The sequence below is a fragment of the Spermophilus citellus genome (genome assembly GCF_964194105.1).
Source record: "Spermophilus citellus genome assembly, chromosome: 11".
NCBI classification, from domain to species: Eukaryota; Metazoa; Chordata; class Mammalia; order Rodentia; family Sciuridae; genus Spermophilus; species Spermophilus citellus.
Window position 1 is genome coordinate 104027126 of NC_138192.1, and position 24755 is coordinate 104051880.

The following is a 24755-nucleotide window of genomic DNA, read 5'->3' on the forward strand; positions in this document are numbered from 1 at the left end:
TGTTTTAAATAATATACTTCAGATTACAGATATTTTCAAGGATATCTGCTATTTGAGTAAATAAGTAATAGAGCTTACTAGCTTTTTAAAATACTCTTAATTAGGAACTAATAATTTTCCATTGTTGTCAAGCCATAGTTAATATGGCTTATTATAATTCTTTATAACTTTTGAGAAACTTCATATTGGGCAGATTGGACTATTTTTAAATGATATATGAATTGAATTATATATTTAGAAAAAAAAACTTTTGTAGAACCAAAGATTTTAAATCCTAGGCCAGGATATTTATTTCAAACTATTTTAAATGCAGTTATATCTTATTATAATAAAAATTTGGATAGTTCTTTAGCTAACGAAATTTTATTTGTAGTACTCTGGTCTAATTTTATTGCTACTTTATTGATACTCTGGCCTAATTTTATTGATAATTATTATTATTATGTTAATATTATTATAGTGAACATTTTAATTTACTTAGTTATTATCTTGAATATAGGAATCTTTGGAACAAAGCCAAATTTGGTAAAATCACCCACTGTTTACCAAATCTAGGCAATAGTATTTCAGACTATTTGAAATGAGGTTCATTAAGAACAGTCAAATACCCAGGCACCATGGCACACGGTTATAATCTCAGTGACTCAGTAGGCTTAGGATCATGAGTTCAAAGCCAGTCTCAGCAAAAGCAAGGCACTAAGCAACTCAGTGAGACCCTGTCTCTAAATAAAATACAAAGTAGGGCTGGGGATGTGATTGAGTGTCCTTGAGTTCAATCCCTGGTACACACACACACAAAATAAAGAACAGTTAAAACAGGGCCAGGGTTGTAGCTCAGTGATAGAGTGCTTGCCTAGTAAGTATAAGGCACTAGGTTCAATCCTCAGCACCACATAAAAATAAACAAAATAAATGCATTGTGTCCATCAACAACTAAAAACATTTTTAAAAAAAGAACAGTCAGATAATACAGCCCTGCAGTTTGGCCCATTGCATATAATGCTCAAAGCATAAATATGATTTTTTTGTATACTTATTTTTTATATAATTACATAGCAATGTTGCCTTCCATTTCCATCTTCTCTTTTGTCTATTTGTAAAATTTGAGCACATGATACTTCATATATTAGTTGATGCCTTTGAAAGCAGTATAACATGATCTTTATGCATATAATTTGGATGTAGGCCCAAGCTCTTTTACTTACTAGGTAGGGGTATCGCTTTGGGCAAATAATTTAACTTCTGCATTCTTCAGTTCCCTCATCTGTGAAGTGGGAATTAAACTGTACCTATGACATAGAATTATAGTAAAAGTTAAAGGAAATGCTTGGTTAATACTGTGCCTGACACAGTAAGCATTTAAAAATATTATACTTAATCTGAAAATAATGATTCCTTTAAATTAAATTTATAAAATTGTCAAAGCTCACTCTGATATGTATAGGTATTTAACCAATGAAAATTTAACTTGCATGAATTTTATGATTTAATGTATGGAAAAATTTAAAGTAGGAAAATATGAATGGTTATAGAACTGTGAATTATACTTTACAGAAATTTATGCTAAAAGAGAACTTTTCTCTTTTGATCTACAAGTATATTACTAAATAGTTTATATTCTTGTTCTATTTTATATTCTCCACAGGAAATTTGTGGAAAGAGAACTGTTCAAACCTGATGAGGTACCTGAAAGACATAATTTATCTTTTTTTCCAACTGTAAATGATATAAAAAATCACATCCATGAGGTACAGAAATCCTTGAGAAATGGAGATATGGTATATAACTCAGAGATTATTCCAGCAACGGTATGATCACAACCAAAATTCTTTGTTTTATGAGAGAATCTTTCTCAGTTTCTCTAGTATTTGTGCTAATAGAGATGGCTACTGTTAGACCATCTGAATAACTATGACATGGGAAACAGTAGTGACTTTTTTTTTCTTAAAATGTAAACCATAAATTATCAGGTGGTAACTGCAATTTTGTTTAAATTATTGTCACAAAGAGAAGAAACCGTAGATTTCCAAATCTGAGTATACTAAAAATGGTAATCTTCACTTTAAAATCAATATTTTTTTCTCTATGGAAATTATTTCATACTTATTTAGTAGGCTTTTATTGAGTACATTCTCCACCATTTTGTATTTATTCATTTATTTATTTTGAGACACGTCTCACTAAATTTACCCTAGCTGGTCTAGAACTCCTAAGCTGCAATGATCCTTCTACCTCAGCCTCCCAGTGCTGGGACTGCAGTGTACAAAACCACAGTTGGTGCCCCCATTTTTTTTTAAAAAAAAGGGCAAAATTAAATAGTTCAGACTTGAATGCATAAAGTGATAAATGTTAGTTCCATATGCCAAATATGAATATCAATTGTACTTCATAGTTTAAAACTGTATTTTCCCCAAATACTAGTCATTTCCAAGAAAATTTTACTAACAATTACCTAAAAACTACTAATTACATTGCAGGCAGTGACTATGGCATTAAAATTTGAGTGGCATCCTTTGTTCTCCTAACTTTCCAAATTCAGAAACTGAACATATTCAGAATTTTTTTTTAATTATTGATGGACCTTTACTTTATTTATTAATTTATTTATATGTAGTGTTGAGAATCGAATCCAGTGCACCACACATGCTCTACCACAGAGCTACAACCTCAGCCCAATATTCAGAATGTTTTAAAGCTAGAACTGCTATTTTAAAAAAAAAAAAAATCTTTATTTTATTTATTTATTTTTTATGTGGTTCATGAGGATTGATCCCAGGGCCTCACACATGCGAGGTGATCACTCTACCACTGAGCCACAATCCCAGCCCCCAAAACTGCTATTTTCTTGCTATCTAAAATTTTCAATTTTCCTTTCCAAAACTCAAGAAATAAAACAGATTTGCTATACAAATAATTGCTTTCCAAACTCGGGAACCTAATATATTTGTATACTTGTGCTTTGAGAATATGAACAAGTAGAGAGAGTAATAGAATAAAACACAAATATAGTTTGACAATAAAATATGACAGTTGTATGAATGATTTAAGTTTTTTTCATTATTACTACTTTATTTTCATTTAAATAAATATTCCTATTTCAGCTTCAGTGGACTACAGATAGTGGGAATATTCTCAGAGAGACTGTGACAGTTACATTTGCAGAAGGTATGTTATCTTGAATGCCTTTATAAAATTAAATGATGTAAAAACTGGAAGAAACTTAAAATATTATATGATCAAATTTTATAGATAAGGAAATCATTACCCAAAAAAACAAAAAGCAACTCTGTGAGATTTTTCAAAATATTTCTCGCTATTTAAATTTCTCTGATATTTAACACTTAGGCTTCTTTTTTTTTTTTTTTTAATTATTTTATTGTTGGTTGTTCATAACATTACATAGTTCTTAACATACCATATTTCACAGATTGATTCAAGTGGGTTATGAACTCCCATTTTTACCCCGTATACAGATTGCTGTGTCACATCAGTTACATTTCCATTGATTTACAAATTGCCTTTCTAGTGACTTAGGCTTCTTTTTTTAAAATTTTTTTTTTTATTGTTGATGGACCTCTGTTTTATTTATTTATTTTTTTTATGTGGTGCTGGGGATTGAACCCAGTACCTCACAGATGCTAGGCAAGTGCTTTACCACTGAGCTACAACTCCACCCCCAACATTTATACTTCTTTATGACTGAAAATTAAGGCTGATTACCAGCATAGTAAACTACAATGCTATATAATTCCAATAGTAATAACCATAAGATACCTTGATCTTGGAACTATTGTTTATTTTGAATGTTTTGCTTTTTCTCATATGTTCTTATTCCTTTTGTCTTTCAGTAGTCTAAACCTATTTCAACCCTTTTTTGCATGTGTTCTATCTTCTGCATGGCCAACTCCCTTTATTGCTCAAATAACAATCTCCAGTTTTAAGTGCTTCCTTAACTTCACCTTCAGGGAACTACTCATTCTTTTTTATATTTACCTCTGCATTTAACATAGAAAGCTGTTGTTTACATAACTATATTCTTGTAATTTGAGCCTTTCAGAAAGAAGGATTATATTTTATTAAAATTAACATAACTCTTGCCTAGGATAATGCCTGCTAAACAGTTAGTACTTAAATAAATGCTTTAGAATCAATTAATGAATAACCATATATAGTATAGTGTTTTTTATTCTTCTACTTATTAATCTTTGCCTACAGAATGGCTTTGATATTATTTAGCATTATTCATTTATTCTATATATATTTAAATCATTGTGCTAAATGCTAGACATAAAAAAATATTGGGTAAGTTTTCTACTTTATGAAACTTAAAGTTTAGCAAGAGAAAAAGAACATTAAACAAGTATATTTTGAAAAGTACCATGAAAGAATTGTGCAAAATTATGTGGGACTAGACTAGTGATATAGACAGAACAAAAAGTTGGGGATTGACACTTAAAAGTGTCACTTTTAAGAACTGAAGAATGACTAGAAGTTTGCCAATCAAAGGAATTACATTTGTGAAAAACAAGCAAGAAGAGCTTTGTCACATTTAAGAAACACATTTAAGAAGGCTGGTGTGGGTTTAGCATAGACAGTGCTTAGAGTTAAAACTATATAAGCAAAACAGATTTAGAAGGCCATTTTACTATACTGATGAAAATGTGTAGTAAAATGTATAGACTGAAGCTGGTTGTATATATACTCAGAGGAAACAAATTGGAGAATTATTTTAAAAGTAGAATTTAAAGACCATGGTTATTGATTGAATAATTGGGGATAGGGGACAAAAGAGTTGGAATGATCTAAGATGACTTCTGAATTTGTACTTTGAGCAGTTGACTAATGATAGGATTTACTGAGGTTAGGCAAAAGAATAGAGTGTTGGTGAAGGAAAGAGAGAGGAAAAGGTATCAGATTTAGAAACTTGAGTATTAGAGCCATTTCAATAGAGTGGATTAGGAGGAAGCCATATTAGAGTTATTGAAGAATGAATGGAAGATAAATGAAGGAGTAGAGATAATGTGAACCACTTTTTCAAGAATTGTCTATAAAGAGAGTATGGGTCGAGAGAAGGTGTTTTTAAGATAATAAAGACTTGCAGACATAGTAAAAGTGGTAGAATGGGAAGTTGAGATTTCTCTCTTTTGGCTTCTCTTTTTAAATACAAGTGAGGGTAAGAATTAGGAAAGGTAGTAGGAAGGGTGGTGTGAATTTGAGGGACATAGAGATAAGAAATTATTCTGAATAGAGTAAAAGAATTGCTGAACATTCTAGGTGAAGTTCTAGTTGAGGTTGGTATCAGTACTGGTAGTGAGTTTTTTTTCAATGGCACTGACTTTCTGTATATAGGCATAGGAAGCCATTTCATTCAGAGTTGAGTTTCAGCAGCAGAATATAACCAAAGGCAAAGGAGTTTATGATACTTGTAAGAGAAACTAAAATTATAGACTATGGAATCTAAGCCGGATGGGGAAAGAATCTTATTAAGGAAAAGTAATGGATCTGAAGAAAATTCAGGGATCAGTTGACTACAGTCACAGGGTGAAGAATTATTGTAGCAAAGTACCTGTGTAAAATTCCTGGAAGAATTAAGATATTGTTCAGAGAATGGAATGTTTAAATATGAGATTTTAGAGGTAGAATAGTCTAGAATATTCTAGAGGTACTAGTAGAGGTAGAGTAGTATCATACTAATGGGCAGCTGTAACAGAGTCAAGTAAAAGGACTGTAAAAATGAAGAAGCCAAGAAATATGAGAGAACTCTTTAATCTTCTGAGCATTCCTCTGAAGAAGGATTGATTACACTGATTCTGTAGATGAGGAAACTGAAATTTACAAACTGAGTTTTATAGTATGTTGATGGTAATCCAGAAAAGCCAGAACTTATTCTGGCTTAAAAGTCCATCCTTATCCGACACAAGGACCAGTTTTTAAATTTCTCAGTTCTAGATGGGTATGGCAATGCACATCCATAATCATAAAGAATCAGGAGGCTAAGGCAGGAGGATCAAGGCCCTCTCTCAAAAAATAAATAGGGCTAGGATGTATCCCAGTGATAAAGTACCCCTGGATTCAATCCCCAATATCACCAAGAAAAATAAAATCTATTATGGAAGCCCTAAAATTGTAGGGTTTTTATTATTGTTATTTCCATTTATTTGTTGAGACAGGGTTTTGGTAAGTTGCACAGGCTGACCTCATACTTGCTATCTGCTGCCTCAGAGCTTCCTGGTAGCTGAGATTCCAGGTGTAAAATTGTTTTTTTGATATTAAGGACATTAATATATTTGAGTTAACATAATAAGAGCTACATTAAAGGGCTAGGGCTGCAGCTCATTGATAAAGTGCTTACCTACATGTACCAGGCCCTGAATTCAATCCCAGCATATAAATAAATAAATAAATAAATAAGTAAGTAAGTAAGTAAGAAAGAAAGATATGAGAAAGAAAGAAAGAAAGAAAGAGGTTGAGGGGAGAAGATGGCAGCGGGAAGTGAGTAAGCCGCTCCGTGCTCCGCGCCGCCGCGCCCGCAGCGTATGTTGCCGCGTCTTAAAAGATGAAGTAAAGATCATTAAAGGAGATCTGTCGACAAAGACTCAGCACCGTGTCAAGAAAGGGGCCTAGGTGGAGTGAATCCGCCATGACTCCAGCCAAGGTGGAGTGAGTCCATCACGACTTCAGCGCGAGCAGTAAGGCTGCAGCCCGAGCTGCCCGGCTCCCTCGGCCCCTTCTCCTTCTCCTCTCCACCTTTCCGCTTTGCTTCTCCCCAGCCGTCTCTCCTCCCACGCTCAGTCCCTAAATCTAGATCTCAATTTCTTTCCCCCACCCCGCCCGCTCTCCCGCATGTCCGGTACCCGGCCCGCATGGCCCCGAGGCGCTGCCTCCCCTCCCCGAGCCCGCACCCCCTCCCCGGGGGTCCCAAAGGCCACAGCTGGGCCGCCACCGCGCTGCCGCCGCCCGCGGCTGCCACCACTTCCCACGGAGCACCATAGAGCAGACTCTTCACCGCGCGAGTGAGCTGCCGAGTTAAATGGAACAGCTGATAAGATGAGTGACAATTTAAAATCTAAGTGATCCAACATGGCGGCGGACGCGGAGAGATCAAGTCTCTAACCCCTTCAGCTGCGCGAGCATAGGGAGAAGTAAACTGTCAAAATACTGTTCGCTCAGGACCACTAGGCACTGTTGAGCTGAAGGGGATCCCGGACGAACAGTCTGCCCCTCTCAGAACACACCGAGCCCAGATTAGGCTACATTCTAGTTCTGGTTCGCCTGCTTCTAGTGACTCAGCAATAATAATCCCGCTGAAATAACTAGTCGGCCCACCTGAACTCACAGAGGTAAAAGCCAACTGAGCACGATACTCAGACCCAGGGTATCCCTCTGCTGACAACACAGGTCCCTTGCACCAGCTACCAGAGGAGTTGCTACCTGAGGGCAAACAAATTCGCTGGGGGTCCTCAGCCCCAAGCCCTACAAACTTAGGGTCTGAGGGAGGCAAACAGAAAGGGTGTGCCCAGGCATCCATGGAAACAGGGCTCCCAGGAGCAGCAGACCTGGCGTGTAGCCAGTATTGTGGCGAGCTTCACAGGTGAGCGAGCGGGGCCTGGCTTGAGGAACCACAAGAGAAGGCCCTAGACACTCAGGATTGGAGACCCGCACAGTCTGGGAAGAAGAGCTGAGGAACAGTGATTGGTTCCCACCCATCAAGAAGAGAAGCCTGGCCCAGTTCCCACCTACTGGAAGACAAGTTAATTGAGCTCTATGACTGCATTTATTATTATTATTATTTATTTAATGATTATTATTGGTATTTTTTTTTTATTTTACTTTCATTTTTTGTTGTTGATGTTGTTGTTGCTCTTCAACTTTCTTATTAATGGTTTCAATTTTTTTAATTCTTTTTATTCTATTATTATTACTATTATTTTTTAAACTTTAATTTCCATTTGTTTATTATCATTATAATTTTTTTTTTGGTTTTAAATTTTTATTTTTTCGTTTTTTCTTTCTTTCTTTTCACTTTTTTCTTTTGTCTTTTCATTTCTTTTCAATTTTCTTATTCCCCCTTTCTTGAATTCTACCTGCCTACACTCACTCTCTTTAGTGACTTCTTCCCTTCCCTTCTAATACCTCTCCTCCCAAGCATCAAATAAATTTATAAGAGTAAACAGTAACTCAGCAGTCAAACAGAACAAGAAGTGTCATGAGCATAAAAAAGCAAGGAAGAAAAGGAGTACAAACAATGAAGGGACAGCCTAAATATTCAGGAGGACCTGGAGTCATCAGAAAAATGGCCATATAAAGAACTCAAGGAACACCTTAGACAGATGGAAAGGAACCTTAAAGATCACATTGAAAATGAATTACATAAACAGATAAAAGAAGAAGTTAAGCATCTTTATCAGGAGATAGAGATTATAAAAAAAATCAAACAATAATTCTAGAAATGAAGGAAACGATAAACCAAATTAAAAATTCAACTGAGAGTATCACTAACAGAGTGGAGCAAGTAGAAGCCAGAACGTCAGATAATGAAGACAAAATATGTCATCTTGAAAAGAGTCTAGCCACCTCAGATAGGCTGGTAAAAAATCACGAGAAAAACATCCAAGAGATTTGGGATAACTTAAAAAAACCAAACTTACGAGTCATCGGGATAGAGGAAGGAACAGAGATTCATGCCAAGGGAATGAGTAACCTGCTGAATGAGATAATTACAGAAAACTTTCCAGAAATAAAAAAGGAAACAGATATACAAATTGTAGATGCATACAGGACACCGAGCACACAAAATCACAGTAGACCAACGCCAAGACACATTGTTATGAAGCTATCCAATATACAGAACAAGGAGAAAATATTAAAAGCTACAAGAGAAAAGAGACAGATTACATTTAGGGGTAAACCAATAAGGTTAACAACGGATTTTTCATCACAGACGCTGTGATGGGATAAGGTAGGACATTATATACTGTTAAAAGGAACCATTCACCAACAAGACATAACAATTATCAATATTTATGCACCAAATAATGGCGCTGCGACGTTCATAAAACAAACTCTCCTCAAGTTCAAGAATCAAATAGACCACAACACAATAATCATGGGTGACTTCAACATACCTCTCTCACCATTGGACAGATCCTCCAAACAAAAGTTGAATAAAGAAACTATTGACCTCAATATCACAATCAATAACCTAGACTTAACTGACATATATAGAATATATCAACCATCATCAAGTGGATATACTTTTTTCTCAGCAGCACATGGATCCTTCTCAAAAATAGATCATATATTATGCCATAGGGCAACCCTCAGTAAATATAAAGGGGTAGAGATAATACCATGCACTTTATCAATCATAATGGAATGAAACTGGAAATCAATGATAAAAGAAGGAAGGAAAAATCCTACATCACATGGACAATGACCAATGTGTTACTGAATGATCAATGGGTTACAGAAGACATAAAGGAGGAAATCAAAAAATTCTTAGAGATAAATGAAAATACAGACACAACATATCGGAATCTATGGGACACAATGAAAGCAGTTTTAAGAGGGAAATTCATCGCCTGGAGGTCATTCCTCAAAAAAAAGGAAAAACCAACAAATAAATGAGCTCACACTTCATCTCAAAGCCCTAGAAAAGGAAGAGCAAAACAACAGCAAATGTAGCAGAAGGCAAGAATTAATTAAAATCAGAGCAGAAATCAATGAAATTGAAACAAAAGAAACTATTGAAAAAATTAACAAAACAAAAAGTTGGTTCTTTGAAAAAATAAATAAGATCAACAGACCCCTAGCCATACTAACGAAGAGAAGAAGAGAGAGAACTCAAATTACTAACATACGGGATGAAAAAGGCAATATTACAACAGACGCTTCAGAAATACAGAAGACAATTAGAAATTATTTTGAAAACCTATATTCCAATAAAATAGAAGATAGTGAAGACATCGATAAATTCCTTAAGTCATATGATTTGCCCAGACTGAGTCAGGAGGATACTCACAACTTAAACAGACCAATATCAATAGATGAAATAGAAGAAGCAATCAAAAGACTTCCAACCAAGAAAAGCCCAGGACCGGATGGGTATACAGCGGAGTTTTACAAAACCTTTAAAGAAGAATTAATACCAATACTTTTCAAGTTATTTCAGGAAATAGAAAAAGAGGGAGCTCTGCCAAATTCATTCTATGAGGCCAACATCACCCTGATTCCGAAACCAGACAAAGACACCTCAAAGAAAGAAAACTACAGACCAATATCTCTGATGAACCTAGATGCAAAAATCCTCAATAAAATTCTGGCGAATCGGATACAAAGGCACATCAAAAAAATTGTGCACCATGATCAAGTAGGATTCATCCCTGGGATGCAAGGATGGTTCAATATATGGAAATCAATAAATGTTATTCACCACATCAATAGACTTAAAGATAAGAACCATATGATCATCTCGATAGACGCAGAAAAAGCATTCGACAAAGTACAGCATCCCTTTATGTTCAAAACATTAGAGATACTAGGGATAACAGGAACTTACCTGGACATTGTAAAAGCTATCTATGCTAAGCCTCAGGCTAGCATCATTCTGAATGGAGAAAAATTGAAGGCATTCCCTCTAAAATCTGGAACAAGACAGGGATGCCCCCTATCACCACTTTTATTCAATATAGTTCTCAAAACACTGGCCAGAGCAATTAGACAGATGAAAGAAATTAAAGGCATAAAAATAGGAAAAGAAGAACTTAAATTATCACTATTTGCGGATGACATGATTCTATACCTAGAAGACCCAAAAGGGTCTACAAAAAAACTACTAGAACTAATAAATGAATTCAGCAAAGTGGCAGGATATAAAATCAGCACACATAAATCAAAGGCATTTCTGTATATCAGCGACAAAACTTCTGAAACGGAAATGAGGAAAAACACTCCATTCACAATATCCTCAAAAAAAAAAAAATAAAATACTTGGGAATCAACCTAACAAAAGAGGTGAAAGACCTATACAATGAAAACTACAGAACCCTAAAGAGAGAAGTAGAAGAGGATCTTAGAAGATGGAAAAATATACCTTGTTCATGGATAGGGAGAACTAACATCATCAAAATGGCGATATTATCAAAAGTTCTCTATAGGTTTAATGCAATGCCAATCAAAATCCCAATGGCATTTCTTGTAGAAATAGATAAAGCAATCATGAAATTCATATGGAAAAATAAAAGACCCAGAATAGCAAAAACAGTTCTAAGCAGGAAGTGTGAATCAGGTGGTATAGCGATACCAGATTTCAAACTATATTACAGAGCAATAGTAATAAAAACAGCATGGTACTGGTACCAAAACAGGCAGGTGGACCAATGGTACAGAATAGAGGACACAGAGACTAATCCACAAAGCTACAACTATCTTATATTTGATAAAGGAGCTAAAAACATGCAATGGAGAAAGGATAGCATCTCCAACAAATGGTGTTGGGAAAACTGGAAATCCATATGCAACAAAATGAAACTGAATCCCCTCCTCTCGCCATGCACAAAAGTCAACTCAAAGTGGATCAAGGAGCTAGATAGCAAATCAGAGACTCTCCGTCTGATAGAAGAAAAAGTTGGCTCCGATCTACAGATTGTGGGGTCGGGCTCAAAATTCCTTAATAGGACACCTATAGCACAAGAGTTAATAACAAGGATCAACAAATGGGACTTTCTTAAACTGAAAAGTTTTTTCTCAGCAAGAGAAACAATAAGAGAGGTAAATAGGGAGCCTACATCATGGGAACAAATTTTTACTCCTCACACTTCAGATAGAGCCCTAATATCCAGAGTATACAAAGAACTCAAAAAATTAGACAATAAGAAAACAAATAACCCAATCAACAAATGGGCCAAGGACATGAACAAACACTTCACAGAGGAGGACATACAATCAATCAACAAGTACATGAAAAAATGCTCACCATCTCTAGCAGTCAGAGAAATGCAAATCAAAACCACCCTAAGATACCACCTCACCCCAGTAAGATTGGCAGCCATGATGAAGTCAAACAACAATGAGTGCTAGCGAGGATGTGGGGAAAAGGATACTCTTGTACACTGCTGGTGGGACTGCAAACGGGTGCGGCCAATTTGGGAAGCAGTATGGAGATTCCTGGGAAAGCTGGGAATGGAACCACCATTTGACCCAGCTATTGCCCTTCTTGGACTATTTCCTGAAGACCTTAAAAGAGCACACTACAGGGATACTGCCACATCGATGTTCATAGCAGCACAATTCACAATTGCTAGACTGTGGAATCAACCCAGATGCCCTTCAATAGATGAATGGATAAAAAGAAATGTGGCATTTATACACCATGGAGTATTACGCAGCACTAAAAATGACAAAATCACAGAATTTGCAGGGAAATGGATGGCACTAGAGAAGATTATGCTTAGTGAAGCTAGCCAATCCCTAAAAAACAAATACCAAATGTCTTCTTTGATATAATGAGAGCAACTAAGAACAGAACAGGGAGGAAGAGCAGGAAGAAAAGATTAACATTAAACAGAGACATGAGGTGGGAGGGAAAGGGAGAAAAAAAGGGAAATCACATGGAAATGGAGGGAGACCCTCATTGTTATACAAAATTACATATAAGAGGTTATGAGGGGAATGGGATAACAAACATGGAGGGAAATGAATTACAGTAGATGGGGTAGAGAGAGAAGATGGGAGGGGAGGGGAGGGGGGATAGTAGAGGATAGGAAAGGTAGCAAAATACAACAGTCACTAATATGGCAGTATGTAAAAATGTGATGTGTAACCGATGTGATTCTGCAATCTGTATTTGGGGTAAAAATGGGAGTTCATAACCCACTTGATTCTAATGTATGAAATATGATATGTCAAGAGCTTTGTAATGTTGTGAACAACCAATAAAAAAAAAAGAAAGAAAGATATGAGAATGACTCAAATTCAATAAGGACAATTACTTTTAAAACTAATAAGACAAGTTTTTACTTTTATTCATTTATCCCAAAATGAGTTATGGATTAAGAAATTTAATAGTATTATTATTGAGGACCTATTTGTGCCAGGCATTGTGCTAAGTTTTAGGACTACAGAAGATGAATTAAGTTTGGTCCTTGTAATTGAGAATCTCAATAGGCTTTACATATCTAGGAAACTTAGGGTGTAGACTAGCATTATAGTGTGAATAATGGACTATATTAGAGTTCCAGATGCAGAGTCTTTCCAGGAAAAAAATATATTTCTAGATCCCAGACCAGATCTACTGAAATGAAATTTATGGAGGTTAAGGTCTGGGGGTGTAAGGCCCTGTGTTCAAACCCCACCACTAAAAAATAAATGGAGATTGAACCTAGGCATTTTTGACAGTTTTTTCATAGCTGTGACCAAAAGACCTAACAACAATTTTAGAGGGGGAAAAGTTTATTTGGCACTCAATATTTCAGAAATCTCAATCTATAGATAGCCAGCTTGGTTGCTCTGGGTCTGAGATGAGTTGTAAGGGTGTGGAGGAGGAAAGCAGCTCAGAACAGGGCAATCAGTAGCAGAGAGAGCTCCACTCAAAAGGGACAAAATACAAACCCCAAAGGCATGCCCTCCATAAACCTTCCTTCTTTAGCTATACCCTACCAGTCTTTGGTTATTACCCAGTAACAATATTACCCAGTATAATGTACCCAGTACATTATAATGTACTGATTAGTTTAAGGCTCTCATAACCCAATCATTATACCTCTAAATTTTCTTGCATTGTCTCACAAAGGAGCTTTTGGTGTCCACATTATACTATTCCATAATACTAGGAATATATACTTTCTAAATTTTCCTTAGAGATTCTGATGATCTATCTGCCTAGTTCTGGAAATAATGGGCTAGCTGACTTTATTTTTCTTTCTTTCTTTTTCTGATGATAATGATTTCTTGAAGTTTTTTGCAAATCTTTGATCTTGTTTGCTATTCACTTCTGATAGAAAGGGTTGTAATAAAGCATAGTATCCTAGAAGCAATAAAAATAATTTTGTTTTAATAGTTTGTATTTTATATAATTTAGGAAATTCACCAGGAGAATCAATTACCACCAAAGTAGAAGCAAATCAGGCTGGGTCTTCTTTGTCTCCAGAACCAACCCACTTGCTCTCCTCACTTTCCTCATTTCAGCCCAAAATATTTACACAATTACAGGTAAGATAGCCAAATTTGGGGCTCTTTTTTCTCCATGTCTCTTCTTCTAGTGATTTTAGAAAACTGTTATAGCATTATAATGATCAGATATTTCTTCATTATTAATTTATTGACTTCTTTGTATTTTAATTTAAGATGATAATTCAAATAGTCTTTTTTGAAAAAGTTTGAAGTGAACTATGCATGCAGTCAAATTTAGTTATATTATTTTTCTCTTGGTTCTTGTTTCTGTCCTCTTAATATTTATTAGCAACTATTCACTTATATTTTATCTGTGTCAATTTTTTGTCAAAAGAGTAGTATATCATATGAAAATATTATACATTATAAATCCAAATATTTTTATATAAATTTTTTTCTATTTAAAAGGGTTTGCAGTTACAACCACAATTTACCTCTCCTGATGGATCACCAGCTTTGGTATCAGTAAATAACCACCCCTCTTCCAGTCCATCAAGACTTCTGGATTCGGTAGAAAATGATGTAATGAATAGTAATTCTCTACTTCTTGGTCAAAGTCATAGCCTTCAAACAGATACATGCCTAACTCAAAATAATAGTACTGCCTCTACCATGGGTAATCTCCCAGAACCAGATCAAAATCTAGTTGCAGTGGATCAGCTGGTGGAAGTTGAAGATATTGAGGAGACGGAGAATCTGGAAGGAAGTATCCAAAGGATTCTCTTGCGAGATGTGCAGACCATTCCAATACGGATTATAGATAACCACCCAGCTCTTAGTAAGTTAAAATCAACTTATGATGTAACTTTTTTTTAATCTTTATGAACTACCATTATTATATCACACTACAGAAAAAAAAATACTATCATTTCTACCCAGCAGGTCTATAATATTATATAACTGAAGCAAAATTATGAGAGAAAAGGGGGATATTTTTCATTAGCATGAGTTTAAGAGCTTTTAAACTTACAACTTCATATTTCTCCCTATTTCTAGTTATTTAATCCCTTTGAAGTTATTATTCCCTAAGTAACTTTTTTTCCATGGGAAAAAAATCTCTTGATGTGAAATCAAGATTGTTCTAGAATGCTTTAAAAATTGATAAAAACATAAAATATGGAAAACTGTTTTAGTGCAAAAAATGATATATGTATGCACAAGTAAAAGTAAAATGAAGTGGACAGATACAAAGGGTAAAATGAAAATTTTGAGTTATAAAGTTAAATGTTCTGAGTTCTATGGAAGGTGAAAGGGAACTAATAAAACTTGGGCACTTGGTTTAGTCCAGGACCTTATTATCTTCACTTTATTACTAACCAAGTTGATTTTTTAAAATATTTTTTAGATGTTGATGAATCTTTATTTTATTCATTTATTTATATGTGGTGCTGAGAATCGAACCTAGTGCCTCACACATGCTAGGCAAGCACTTTGCCACTGAGCCACAACCCCAACCCAGTAGTAAACTCTTTTAACTTCTACTTGACCTAACTGTGTCACTTCACTTCATACAAATTGTTCTGGACCAGTCACTTTTGTGGTCAAAGACTTGCAGTTTACTTTGAAGAGCAAAAATCTTCACAGAAGTTATTCTTAGAACACGTATTTTCCCTCCATCTCAATTCTTACTCTTCTGGGTAAAGAAAACAGTGACATAGTTCCTTTCAGAAAAAGTCATTATCTTTTAGATTTGTTGAAAGCATTACTTTTAAAGAAAATTTATCCAGAGGGCTGTGGCAGTTATAACTGCTGAGTAACTTAAGTAAATGTGAAGAAAAAAGAAATATATGTGAAGTCTTCATGAGAAGAATTATACAGATGAGTGCTCAGGTAAGTGAAGTAATCGCCTAAAGTGCACATCTAGTAAGTGACAGAGCAAGGATTTGAACCCAGATCAGTCTTGCCTTTCAAAGCTTTCTTCCATTCAAATGTTTCTTTCCTCTGTGTTGTGCCACAGTATTTCTGGGACTACTGATCTAGATTTTTTTAAAGAAGACCCTGTTTGGAGCCAAATTTGCATGATTTATCAAGTTAGATAACAATCTTGAGGGACTATATCACCTAGATATGAGTTCTTAGAGTCACTCAAATCCATCCTATGCTAGTTCTCTGTGTCTCTGGCTAAACTCTATTACACCTGCATGTGCAGACAAAAATTAGATATGTTGAGCATGCTTCTATGAGCAAATATGGTCCCCTTAACATGTTTCCTAATAGCAACTGAAAAACCAATATTCTTGAGAAAAAGAGAAGAAAATTTGATGTTAGACATTCCATCACCACTTATCAGTAGTGCTGTTTGTATGCTACCTTTAGATTAACTTGGTTATAAGTGCTTTCAAATCAGAATGGTAAATGGATTCTGAAATGTTTCAGATAAACAAACATATAGTTCACACACCTAAATCAGAGCTATCATTTAAGATGTGGCACTGAGTTTTCAAATATACTATTTTTTCTGAATTGGAGCTTGGTTCTTTTTCCAAACTGTTGTAGCTTTTTGCTTTTCTTCTAATTCATATAATTCTAAAGATTCCAGTGTCAAAGTATATTAACCCTTTGGATTTTTCTTTTATGTTTGGTTTTAAAGTTGAAGAAAACCCAGAAGGTACTATTTCTATGAACCAAGTTAAACAAGAACCCAAAGAACCAACATTGTCCTTGGAAGCAAAAAAAATTGGACTGTAAGAAATTATCTGCTACATAAATTATTGAAGCTTTTCAGAATTTACAACTCTGGTGACTTCTGATGTTTTAGAAAAGAAGGTGAATATTATCAAAGCACAGCATAGTGATAACTGGACTGAAGACTGATGAGCAGCTTTGATTTAAAACTGGTATTTTTGTTGCCAAGTTCATATTTTAACCTATATTAAGAAATATTTTGCCATTCTTATTTTGTGTAATTGTTATGCTTTTTGGTTATCTAATAAGTCGGTATTTCAAAAGATTGTTTGAATTTACCCATAGTAATTTAGTCCAAACATGAACACTTATCTAACATTTCTGGAAATATCCAGTTTGGTTCATGTAACACAAAAAAGAACAATAAAAATAGTAGATGAGTGTATGTTTATGTTACGAATTTTAAAGTTGTAAAGAAATTTAATTAACAGACAGATGAGAGAATATTTGTAGTCTGTATTATTTGGAAAGATAAAGCAATAGATTTTATATAATAACACAAAACCCAGCAATCAAGTCTGTGAAAACCATACAGTTACATTTTAGCCTCTTCCCTTTTAATTTTGTATTTTTAACTACAAACCAATAGCATATTAATGGTCATCTAATAGAAATTTAAATGACTTGGTAAGTACTGAGAATTTTAACTAGAATTAATCAGATAAACAACAGAAATCAGTATATGTTGCATAAACTTATACTATGTTGCAGGTAAAACAGTATTAATTAATTAATGGGTAGAAAGATGAAGAAATTGAGAGAATTTGGAAATAATAGAACTTCTTGGGGTTTAAAAATAATTTGGGAAGCTTTTTGTTGTTAGTAGAGGTTTTGTTTTTGTTTTTGTTTTTTTCCCCTTTAGTTTGAAGATTCAGTTCAGATTAGAAAAGAATTTAAGTAATATTTAGATTGTTCTAATGCTGGAGTTCTTACTGAATCAATAGTATTAGAATTCAAAGTATTTCAGGACAAGTATTTATAGTTTAAAATTTAGTTCATTTTTAATACTTTAAAATATCTGATCTGGTATATTTGTTTGTTAAGTATATTTACTTCAAATACCAAATAAGTACTAATCAGTATATTCAACTGTTTTATATTCAACAGTATATAAGCAACTGTTTTCTGAAAGATTGGCAAAATAGAAACATCACCCATAGCTGCCAAGAAATAATCTCTAGCCAGGCATGTTGGCACATGCCTGTAATCCCAGCAACTTGGGTGGCTGAGGCAGGAGGATTGCAAGTTTGAAGTACCTAGCCTCAGCAAGTTAGCAAGGCCCTAAGTAACTGAGAACCTGTCTCAAAATTACAAATTTTAAAAAGGAGTAGCGATTTGGCTCAGTAGTTAAGTGCCCCTGTGTTCAATTCCTGATACCAAAAAAAAAAAAAAAAAAAGATATCAACCTCCAAAGGCTTGTTTTTCCAAAGACCATATGTAGGCATAATTTTATTTTTTAAAAACATAAGAATTTCAAGTGGATATTAATGTTTCATATTCAAAGCATGCAGAGTATAATATGAAAGTTAACCTTAATACTTTACGTGATTATAAGTCACTTTTGGCTTTTCTAAGTCCAGTCTCTCATTCTTGATTTACTTTGTTTGAGGTACATGACATGTATCTAAATGTAAAGCACTGATATTTTAGAAATAAGTGGAATTCTAAAATTGCTTACTTTTTAGATTTATATCCTATTCAATATAAATTTTATTATTTATATCCTATTTAATGCAAAGCTAATATTTAGTTATATGTACAATTTTAGTAAGAATTGCTTTTCTTTTTCTTAAGAAATGAAAATATTTGTCAGCATTTGTAGAAGTAGGCTGCTAAATTTGATTCTATTATGCAGAGTTAAACAATTCTTAGTTACCTCAAACCCACATTTCTGTTAGTGTTTGTGTATTTAAAAGGAATAAGTTTGAATTTATTTATAGTTTAGAGTTGCACAGTAGATAATACTGTTTTTGTTTGTTATTTCTACTTTTTATGGAAACTTTTTCAAGATTTTAAATAATATATCTTTATCTTCCAATAATGATAAATGTGTATTATTTAATATTTCACCCTTTGAACTATATTGTATTCTTTTGGAGACATTCCTTTCTTTTTTGATGTTGAGTTGCTAAGGAGAAATGCATGTTAAGACACAGACTCTGATCAGTTACCTGTGAGGATGAGAGAGATGTCAGAGGATTCCAACTTTGGTCCTTGATCAAGAACAAAACATAGTTAAAATATATTTCTCTTACTTCATTCTGTGTGATTATCTCTTCTGATAATGTTTTTTATGAGAACAGAAAGTTACAGTGCATCCTTCTGACGAACAAAAAACAAAACAACCTACAAAAACCAAGAGAATGAAGAAATGTTTAAATTCCTTATTGTATACTCTTTTGGGTTTTAGGTAGAAACTGGAACTATGAGTATTTTTATGTAAGTACTTTAATGAGTAGCTCTTTAAAAATGATTTCTGGGAGATTTTAAAAATTCATTTATCCTCTAAATGCATGGTTAGCCACAAGATGTCAGTATTTTGTTCAAAGGTGCTTGGCATCACGTTTTGAAAACAGTTTACATATTTTAAATGTCTAATTATTTTTTAATTCACAGGGTATTAAGTACAAATATGTAAAATTTTTCATTATCTGTATTTGGCATTCTCCTAACAGCTCTACAGCAAAGTTTGATATATGTTCTTTCCTGTCATATTTTTCAAGGTGTAATATCTGTGTAAGGAGTCAGACATTCAAATTAAGCAGTTAGAATTTCACAGTTACAGCTCACTTGTTTCTTCATTGTAATTTTCATGTTCCAAGCCTCCAACTGAACTTTATATATACTCCAATGAATTATAGATAAATACAACCATGATACATGTTTCCCTCAATAGCAATTTTCTGTGTAAGCAATTAGTATAATTAAAAGGAACAGTTTAAACATCTTATGCAAGTCAATATTTTCCTACAAGTCACAAAAGTGATGGAAGACAGGTTTTGGGGATCCAGTTCTGAATTATTAGAGTTTCTAATTTTGAGGCCCACCAGCTTGTGTTTCATCTTCTTTATATCCTGTCAAAAATATATACTTAATCATGTGGGTATGAAAAAGATGTTGTTTACTTTATGCCTTGTTTTAAAAGAAGTTAAAATGTGTGTGTATATATTGTAACGATGTATAATGTCCTTGTTATAATGTAATTTTTTCATTAAAAAAGTCCCTTGATGTTTTTCTTACACTTGTTATTGTTTTTTTTAATATGCTTTTTTATGGTAGTTTTTTTTTTCATCTTAAATAAGATGCTGAGTGAACACTTTAATACCTGAGAATTTTGGCTAGAGATTTATGTATGGTTTGGAACCTGAAAGTTTTTAAGCATAACTACCAATATCTTCTATTTACATTTGGGGGTATACATGCATTTAGTGATCTGTTAGCCAGGCATCAACATTTTAAAATGATTTGTATAACATGGTGTGATACCTCTACCATTCAAATCATGGTGCCAAAATACATACAGCTTTGTGCATTGCAAATGATAATAGAATTATATGATTTTTAGAGAAGAGATCATTAATTATCCTCCCTTTGCTCCCCACCCCCTTTATTCCACTCCTTTCCTGTTTTTCAGGAACATAGAAAATCTTAATCTCTCCAGAGAGAAACTGAATTGGCTCTTGCCCATATGGCAGCTAGTTTAGGCTTCAGACATCTTAAATGATATACTGTTTTGATATCTGAACAGCTGTAACTCAACTTAACTATAAACCCAAAGCCTTAGTATACTTCTACCAGATACATGTTAGCTGTGAATTCCATTGTTATACAGTACAAGTTTTCACTTCTGATCAAATCCTTAGAACTTTTAGAAATAAAATTGTAATTTAAGAAAAAACTCAACTTGTTAATGGATGTTAAAGGGACTCTAAAGAAAAGCAAGGAAATTGTGTGTGGTTAATATGGAAAACCTTTCAGAATGTGATCTAGTTAAAAGAGTAATAAAACCAGAGGACAGAATAGAAATCATGTAGCAGATGGGATTTTATTCTTAAATATATTTATTACAGTATAAGTAATAACAAATTGTATATATTTAAAATATATAACTTGTTAAGTTTTCATATGTTTTCAGCTGTGAATCGATCGCCATAATCAATCATAATGAACATAGGCCGGGCATAGTGGCACACACATATAATCCTAGTGGCTCAGGAGTCTGAGGCAAGAGGATCTTGAATTCAAAGCCAGCTTCAGCAACTTATCAAGGTGCTAAGCAACTCAGTGCGTCCCTGTCTTTAAATAAAATGTAAATTGTGACTGGGGATGTCACTCAGTGGTTGAGTGCCCCTGAGTTCAATCCCTGGTACCCCACCCCCCAAAAAGGATAATGAACATATCCACCATCCCCTAAAGTTTTTTGATACCTCTTGAAATTGTAGTATGAAGCCTTTTTGGTCTAGATTTTCTCACTTAGTGAAGTTATTTTGTGACTCATCTACATTGTAGAGTGTATAAATACTTCATTCATTTCACTGCAAAAAAAAAGTTGTATTACATTGTATAACTATACCATAATTCATTTAAAGTTGCTGTGAATATTTGTGTACAAGTTTTTATATGTACTTATGCTTTCATTTCTCTCACATAAATACCTGGTGTAATGACTGGATCATATAGTAGGTATTTATCTAACTTTTTAAGAAACTTCCAACTAGCCAGGTATAGTGGTGCACACCTGTAAACCCAGTGATTCAGGAGGCTGAGGCAGGAAGATTGCAAGTTTGGGGTTAGTCTCAACAACTTAGTGAAGTCCTAAGCAACTTAGCAAGACCCTGTCTCAAAATAAAAACCACTGTGGTTTTTATTTTGTTAAGCAGCCCTGGGTTCAATCCTTGGCAGGAAGAAAGGAAAGGGAAGAATACTGCCAATTGGTTTTAGTTTTAGTGGGTTGGAAATTTCCATATCTTATCCAATATTTCATATGCTATGTTTAGTTTTTTAGGTTTTGGAGATTCTAAATGTGATTTTGATTCTATTTCTCTAGTGACTAATACAATTGAGCATCTTTTTGTTTTATTTGCCATCTGTATCTTTACCTCTTCCTTAGTGAAATATCTGAATCTTTTATCCATTTTTAAATTGGATTAGTTGTGTGTGTGTGTGTGTGTGTGTGTGTGTGTGTGTGTGTGTTGCTGATGATCAAACCCAAGGCCTCATGTATGCCAGGCTAACACTGAACCACTGAGCCACATCCACAGGCATGCTTCTTTTACTGATTTTTTTTTAAAGAGAGAGAGAATTTTAATATTTATTTTTTAGTTTTCGTCGGACACAACATCTTTGTTTGTATGTGGTGCTGAGGATCAAACCCGGGCCGCACGCATGCCAGGCGAGCGCGCTACCGCTTGAGCTACATCCCCAGCCCTCTTTTACTGAATTTTGAAAGTTTAAAAAAACATGAGTCAGGCTAAGTGGCACACACCTGTAATCCTGGCAACTCAAGAGGCTGAGGCAGGAGAATTGCAAGTTGGAAACCAACCTCTACAATTTAGAGACCCTGTTTAAAAAAATAAAAAGGGCTTGAAATGTAGCTCAGTGGTAGAGTACCCCTGGGTTCAATTCTCAGTATCAGGTGGGGGGTGATAAATACGAGTCCACCATCAGATAATGTGATTTATAAGTGTTTCACTCTTAGTAGCATCTTTGTTTATGCTGGAAAGACTATACTTTCCCCACTGAATTGCATTTGTACCTTTCACAAAAATTCATTAATTCTTATTATGTGAGTCAGTTTCTGTACTCTGTTTCTCTTTCATTGATCTATTTACCTATTTCAGTGGTTTTCAATTATTTGACCCTAAGAACATTTGAGAGTCTGGAGACAGATTAACTTATTGTAGCTGGGAAGATACTCCTGACTTCTGGTAGATAGAGTCAGACATACTGCTGAACATCCTACAATGTACAGAACAGCCCCCACAATAAAGAATTGTCTGGCTCCAAATGTCAATAGTATTGACATTGAGAAACTACTTTGATGTAAAGGCTTCATTCTCTAGACTACTGTAACTTTATAATGAGTCTTGAAGTAAGGTTGTACTACTCCTAAGCCTTTATTCTTCATTTTCAACTTTGTTCTGGCTATTCTAACTACTTTGTATTTACCTGTAAATTTTAGAATCATGCTGTCAATTAAAAAAAAAAAATGAACTACGGATGTAGCTCAGAGGTAGAGTGCTTACTAGCATGGACAAGGCCCTAGATTTGGTTGCTAGCACTGCAAACAAAAAGCATAATGGAGGGGCTGGGGATGTGGCTCAAGCGGTAGCGCGCTCGCCTGACATGCGTGCGGCCCGGGTTCGATCCTCAGCACCACATACAAACAAAGATGTTGTGTCCGCCGAAAACTAAAAAATAAATATTAAAAAATATTCCTTCTCTCTCTCTCTCTCTCTCTCTGTCTCTCTCTCTTTAAAAAAAAAGCATGATGGAATTTTAACTGGGATTATGTAGAATGAATATATGTGTGTGTGTGTATATATATGAGATAATTGAAATCTTAATAATATTCTTTTATTTTCCCCGCAATGTTTTATATAGTTTTCTGTATGTATTTTATATATCTTGTCAGATTTTTCTTTTTTTAAATTTTTTTAGTTGTTGATAGACCTTTATTTTATTCATTTATTTATACACAGTGCTGAGAATCAAACCCAGTGCCTCACACATGTGATGCAAGCATTCTACCACTGAGCCACAATCCCAGCCCCTTGTCAGATTTATTTCTAAGAATTTATAGGTAGTGTTTTTAATTTCAGTTTCTGATTGTTAATTACTTTAGTATGTAGAAATGCAATGATTTCGTATGTTGATCCTATGTTGTGCAAGTTTGTTAAACCCAATTATTTCTAATAGCTTTCATTTTCCACATGAAGAATCTATTAATTTGGGGGCTAGAGTCATGGCTCAGCGGTAGATCGCTCGCCTAGCAGGTGTGAGGCCCTGCATTTGATCCTCAGCACCACATAAAAATAAATAAATAAATAGAGGTATTGTATCCAAATACAACTAAAAAAGAATAATTTTTTTTTAAAAAAGAATCTATTAATTTTACATCTTTTTTCCCATTTGGATCCCTTTATTTCTTTTTCTCAATTACTGCACTGGTTAGTACCTAAAATACAGTTTTGATTACAAATGGTAAGAGTAGGGGGCATTCTTGCCTTGAGGGAAAAGTATTCATTCTTTCACTGTTAAGTATGATATTAACCATAGGATTTGCATATGTCTTTTATGCCTAAGGGAGATTCCATCTATTCTTAGTTTGCTGAGAATTTTTATTAGGAATGGATGTTTAATTTTTTGTGAAGTCTTTTTTCTGGATATATTGAGATGGTCATTTAGTTTTGCTTTTTTAGCTGTTCAATATGGTAAGACACTCTGATTTAATTTCAAAGAGTCAAACAACTTTACTTCCTTGCCTTCTATTCCTGGAATAAATCATTCATATATATATGTATGTATGTGTGTGTGTGTGTGTGTATATATACACACACACACACACACATACATACATACACACACACATATATATATACATATATATATACACACAAACACTCATTTACATACACATTTGTGCATTTGTAATAGTATATATACATAGTGGGGAGTGTTGAGTTTCAGTTTCATTTAATGTTATGATTGATACAATTGGGATTTAACTCTACTATCTTATTTGTTTTCTCTTTTTCCATTTTCTCTTTATTCTGCTTTCTTCTTTTTCTACCTTCTTTTGGTGTTATTGAATTTTGTTTTGTTTTTAGATTTGGGATTGAACCCATGGGCACTTTACCAGTAAGTTACATCCCCAGTCCTTTTTATTTTTATTTTGAGAC

At 34.2% G+C, this 24755-nt stretch overlaps 1 protein-coding gene across 1 annotated transcript in view; it reads left to right on the forward strand.

The window, feature by feature from the left end:
- CARF (calcium responsive transcription factor) overlaps positions 1–20081 on the forward strand; it is a 60899-nt gene extending 40818 nt beyond the window's left edge. Inside the window, 6 exon segments of the mRNA XM_081261582.1 lie at positions 1646–1808; positions 3102–3165; positions 14078–14208; positions 14578–14947; positions 16760–16841; positions 16843–20081. Coding sequence (XP_081117708.1) covers positions 1646–1808; positions 3102–3165; positions 14078–14208; positions 14578–14947; positions 16760–16841; positions 16843–16876 — 844 coding nt within the window. The 3' untranslated portion in view covers positions 16877–20081.
- The last annotated feature ends 4674 nt before the right edge of the window (positions 20082–24755 follow it).